The sequence below is a fragment of the Argentina silus genome (assembly GCF_951799395.1).
Source record: "Argentina silus genome assembly, chromosome: 6".
Classification (NCBI taxonomy): domain Eukaryota; kingdom Metazoa; phylum Chordata; class Actinopteri; order Argentiniformes; family Argentinidae; genus Argentina; species Argentina silus.
Window position 1 is genome coordinate 23,860,603 of NC_139660.1, and position 6,000 is coordinate 23,866,602.

The window sequence follows — 6,000 nt, forward strand, 5'->3', positions numbered from 1 at the left end:
AACCTCATTTCCTCTCTCCTCAACCAATTTATTGACTTTATCTGCCATCAACATTTCAAAGAAATGAAAGGGAAGTCCTAAACTACACACATTAAAGATACATCAAACAAACTGGCTTCCTTGGAGAAAGTCTACCAACAGTTGCTTCTGTAGCAACAGTTGCGGTTCCACTCATCACAACCTCCTTTAGCTGGGTCATATCCTGAATAGGAATGTCACCCTCTCTTAATGTCTCAATACTAACGAAAGTACCCAGAGTGAGGTCCGGACAGAGATGGGCAAAGATACATCAAAATGTATCATGTTACAAAATACCCTAAAGACCAATGTATGAAAATAAACTACAAAATACTGGCGGCAAAACGTGTATTTAATTCAAATACATTCAGGAAGACTTAGCTTGCATTCCTCACATTTTTCAAAACTTTTTAAGGTAGACTCTGGTATATAACGTCAATGGGAAAAGAGCAGGGCAATGTTACCAGACATCATTTAAAAACTGAGGCTATCAAGAAACAATCAACTACGTCGATCGAGTGCCTTCCGTTGTTCACATCTTTATTTACTCCAAATATCTTTGGTAAGCGTTGCTGTGATTTCCTTGCATGACATGATATCACAGAGTCTATCTTTAAAGGTCCAGTATGTAACATTGAAGCTTTCTAAAAGCTTCCTAATGGTTGTAATGACTATGTTTAATCACTAGCAATCAGGGAATGAGATCCGTTGAAAGAAATATTTAATTTACAAACACTAGTTTGGTCCGCTTTGTGTACCCAACATTCGGTTTGCATACAAACATGTTGTTACTGCCAGGTGTGTTCAGTCTCTGGCAGCTGCTTTTTCAAATTGTGCGTATAGAAAGACAACAGTTAATGTCTGACACTGTGCAAGTCCACTTCGGGGTTTATATTATTATTATTATTATTATTAGGAAGGATGTTGTTTTTACGGGGACGGAGGGACGGGGACGGGGACGGGGACGGGGACGGGGGGTGGGGGGTGGGGGTGGTTGATAAGTCATGGGCTCCCTGTCATATGGTCATATGGTATTTTGTATTTGATGTCGTTACAAAAAAATTGTGCACACAAATTCGCTTGTTCTTTCAATGGTTATGAGCCTTTACGCAAATGCATCAGTAGAAAAATCAATCTGCTCTTATGCTCCACCATGCGAACCACATCCAAAACAAATATTGATTCAATACAGAAAACTATGTTTTAAGTTAGATATTTAGAGTTAGGACAGGAAATTCGATTAAGCACTCTAACTCTGACCAACTGCATGCACTGACAGTTTTCCAGCACACTCAGTTTTGACTCCTGCTACAATAGCTTTGTTGGGCAACTGTACTTAAAACAACAGTGGCTCCACTGTTTGCTTCTGTCAAACAGCCCAATACTTTAATACTATAATACTCTTCAAAGAGGTAAGAGACGTCATAGTGGATTGTTTTCAGAAGAATAGCCTATCTAGGTTTACATTTGAGCCTGCCAAAAGGATTTATCGATAGGATTATGGTCAGATATGTTCTCAGCTAACACATCAGTTGGGCTAATAATCCTCAAAGACCCTGGTTACTTGGTTCAGCACTGTGCTGGAACAAAGATACTGTAGCAAACAGGGGGTTTAGCACACAACTCTATTGCTGAAAATTAACGTGGGCCTCCAACCCCTAAAGCAAATGCATAAACCATCTAAACTAATCGTGAGGACTTTTCTACCAGTGTTTCTAACATTCATTAACATGGTTGATTTAATACACTACACAACTCCCATGAGGTTATCCCAGTGATCAATATATATATGAAAGCCTGAGTTTTTCAAAAGTTTACTTTAAAGGTTTGAAACACAAGTAGAATATGGCCATGATGAAAAAAACTCAACTGTGCCCAATATGAAATTCATGAAAGAAAGCTACTCTCAGACTAGGCTGCAGGAGGTATTGTGTAACCTAAACCTAGAAGAGAACATCTTTGCAAAACAAATGGTATTGTTAGCACTATGCCTATATCAACCAAATGCAAACCTAGATAGGCTATTCATCTATAAACATTCCACTATAAGGTCTATTACCTCTCTGAAGACTAAGTATTAGGCTGTTTGAGAGAAGCAAATAACATAACATAACAACAAAGTAGAGTAGCTCAACAAAGCTATTGTAGCAGGAGTCAAAACTGAGTGTGCTCTGAGTGTGCAAAGTTATAGTGCTGTCTTTTAAAAATGTACTGTCTTTTTAGGCTTTTGACAATTTTTTTTTTTTTTTAATTTCCTGTCTTTTTAGGCTTTTGACAACTCTAAATATCTAACTTAAAACAGTTTTTTGTATTGAATTTCCAAGGTTTTTATACTGTAAGGTCTGATATTTGACACCTAACCTACCAGGCACTCACAGTAACAACACCTGCAGCTCTCTCATGACTAACAACCCCAATTCCGCTCCTCTATGGTCTATCTTCTATTTCACAGTCTAAATTAACCGTGATAACATGTTATTATAAAGTGTCATATCACAAAATTGGTGAATCTCCCTTTAAGGGAGAATTTAAATTAACACCATGTGAATGTTATTAACATGTTTTAAAAAAAAATCTCTCCTCGATTCCTCACATCCTCCCTGTTCTCCTCCTTCTCATAACACATTGTAGGAGAAGATCAGAGGTTCCTCCCCCCAGACCCTCTCCTCCAATGTGTTTTCAGAAGGAGGCGAGGAGAGAGGATGTGAAGAGTCAAGGGAAAGACTTGAGATTTGGTGTATGAATATGTGCTCTCCAGTCTGCCCTTGTCCAATAAGACTACTGCAGTGTGCTCTCTCCTTTGTCCTTAGTGTATGAGAATAAACACTCATTAAGGCCCACCCCCACCCAGCAGGAGAACTCCTCCCCTAGTCACTATGGGACCAAGCCCTCTCTGGATCAGGCAACCATTGCTCAGGTAAGGCCAGTCTGACTTATTTGTGTACAGTCAATCCTCCTATGAAATTTGACTATGAAGAGCCATATTGGTAGAGCTAGTGAGCAAACATTAGCCACTTTCACCAGGCCATACCAAGCCGTACTGTGCTGGCACAGTTGTTTTCCTTTCACATTGCATTTTTCAGTATAGTTCAGGTTGTTAAATGCTGCTCAGCTGGCCCCACAACATATATGGTGCTAGCCTGCTTGTGCCCATGCAGAATGGGTATTCATGACAATGTCTAAATCTGGGGAATCATGAGGTTGTCCAACCAACCTGTCCACTCCATGGTGGTAATTCATAATGTTTTTTTGTATTTCAGCTCTGGTCCTAACAGGGCTGTAAGGGGCAATGTGAAATGAAAGCAGGGTGTGCAATACCAACAGCTCAGGTTGGCCCATAGTGGTCCAGCACAGGATAGCACAACTCAGGTTCACACTACAGAGCCTGAACCCAGATGAGTTGTACTTGGGCTGGTCTGGTTTTGCAATAGTGCCCTCCATAGATATTGGGACAGTGAAGCATTTTTAAAATTATTTTGGCTCTATACTTTGGATTTGAAATCAAACAATTGTGGTTTCACAATTTAGTAATTATATATTATTTTTTTAAACATACTCCCCCCATTTCAGGGCACAAAACGTATTGGGGAAAAATCATATGATGTCCAAATGAAGCACTCAGGTTTCATATTTGGTCAAAAATCCTTTGCATTCAATAACTGCCTGACGTCTGCAACCCATTGACCCCACCAGACGCTGGGTATCTTCTCTGGTGATGCCCTGCCAAGCCTGTATTGCAGCCATCTTCAGTTGTTTGTTTTATCTTTCTGAAAAACTCTCTAGATCATATGGCAGTATGTTTGGGTAATTGTTTTGCTGTATGATGAAGCATCGTCCAATGAGATTGGAAGCATTTGCTTGTACTTCAGCAGACAATATGTTTTTGTATACTTGAAATGTCATTCCGCTTATGTACATGAGGTATTTCTATATTTCAATTTGAATAAATGTATTGACATTTCTAAAAACCTGTTTTCGCTTTGTCTGGGGTATTGTGTGTGGATTTATGGCAATTTCCTTTAATTTAATCCATTTTAAATTGAGTCTATAACACAACAAAATGTGGAAAAAGTGAAGGGGTCTGAATGCTTTCCGAAGGCACTGTACGTATAAAAGGGGTTGTCATTTCTAAATGGTGAAACCAATCTGAACGAAAACAACATTAAAGCTAAGAATCTCTACTTTAACCTCATAGTAATTGTTTGATTTCAAATCCAAACTGTCGGAGTATAGAGCCAAAAGAATAAAAATGCTTCCCTGTCCCAAACAATGCATCACTGTCCCAATACTTACGGGGGGCACTGTAGTTGCTGAAACAGCGCTGGAAAGAACAATCTGAAAGGAAAATATCCAAGCCAGCACAGTTTGGTTCTGATCAGCCCTGTAGTATGTAAATCCCCAATATGTATTGTGCCCTCTCCTGTCTGTCTCACATCTCCAGGCCCCGTCAGTGGAGAGGCTGGAGGAGCGGGGTGTGGAGGACTACTCTGATGACCCCTGGAGGATCACAGCAGAACAGCGGGAGTACTACACCAACCAGTTCAGAACCCTGCAGCCTGACCTGGGAGCTCTCATCCTGGGTAGGAACACCTCCTTCCTCTCACTCCACCACCATTTCTTCCTCAAGTGTACACTTGTTCACTACTCCCACATGGATTGTTAAAAGCATAAGACTGGTGTAACCATGGACTTATACCAATCCTATGCTTTTAAATTAATGTGGGGTAGTGGACAAGCACACACTTCAGGGAAAGGGAGGAGAATTGAGACGCAGGGTCAAGTGTTTTCCCACCCATGATTTGCACTCGATATTCAGAATCACTATTTCTTGTCTCCTTCAGGAGCTGTCGCAAAGAACTTCTTCACAAAGTCAAAGCTTCCAATACCAGAACTATCTCATATTTGGTGAGTGCAGACTAGCCTTGTGAATCTGTCCTTAATCTCGGTGCATGCTGTGTCAGCCTTGCCACAAAGTCAGCCTTGCCACAGCAGCATGCACAGTGTAGTGTCCGAGTGAGACGGCACCTTCACTGTGACTCAGCAAACAGGAACGGAAGGCTATGTCCTTGTCTCCTTGTCCCTGGCTGTGCTCTCTTGAGGGGGCTGAAACAAGATACTCATTCCGTAACAGCACAGGAATTTGGCCGCTGTTGTTGAAGATATTTACTGTACTTATTTTCGATTATTGGACTGTGCTGTAGTCCAAGTCATTGAAAAATTGCAGTAAAACCATGTTGTTGTTTTCTTGTGGTGGTGTTGTGGCATATTATAATGTATGTGTAGCCTGGGTCAGTGATGCATTTTGGTGTATTGTTTTGTATTGATGATGACCTTCATGGCACCTACAGTGCCTCCAGTAAGTATTCATCCCCCTGGACTTTTTCCACATTTTGTGTTACAACCTGACATTAAAATAGATTTAATTTATTATAGTTTATTATAGTTTTTTGTCACTGATCTACACAAAATACCCCATAATGTAAAAGTGAAAATTATGTTCATTTTTACTAATAATTAAGTATTCACTCCTAAAATTAGCTTAAATGCAAAAATGTCTTCAACAAGTTGAATTGAGTCGAACTGACTGTAAGGATAATAGTTAATGGAATTTCGAAATGAATATCTTTGTTTTTAAAGGGTCTCTGATTTGCATTACAAATGTAGCAAATGGAGATGATCAAAACTGCCCAGGAATGCTACACTGAGGTCTGGGGAGGCTTAGAAAAATCTATAAAGTTGAATGGAACTGGAGAGGAAAAAGCATCATGAGTCACGCTACAAAATATATAACAGAGTGGCCAGAAAGAAAGTTGAAAGAAAATATATTTCACATCCATAATTGTGTTTGCAACAATGAATTTAAGTGATGCAGCAAAGGGGCAGGGATGGGGGAGTGTGTCAGGATCTAGAGAATATTATCACATTTGCTTAGTTGGTAGCCTAATCCATACAGTGTGTAATTGATTCCTATGCAATTCAGAG

The 6,000-nt window shown here is 39.9% G+C and overlaps 1 protein-coding gene across 2 annotated transcripts in view; it reads left to right on the forward strand.

The window, feature by feature from the left end:
* Positions 1 to 6,000, forward strand: part of reps2 (RALBP1 associated Eps domain containing 2) — a 34,066-nt gene that overhangs the window by 12,329 nt on the left and 15,737 nt on the right. For both annotated transcript variants that reach the window (XR_014554272.1, XM_083672099.1), the window contains exons 5-7: positions 2,829 to 2,935; positions 4,460 to 4,598; positions 4,860 to 4,923. Coding sequence is in view for 1 of the 2 variants with exons in the window: in XM_083672099.1 (XP_083528225.1) it covers positions 2,829 to 2,935; positions 4,460 to 4,598; positions 4,860 to 4,923 (310 nt within the window). In the remaining variant the exon portion in view is untranslated. The remainder of the gene's footprint in view (positions 1 to 2,828; positions 2,936 to 4,459; positions 4,599 to 4,859; positions 4,924 to 6,000) is intronic.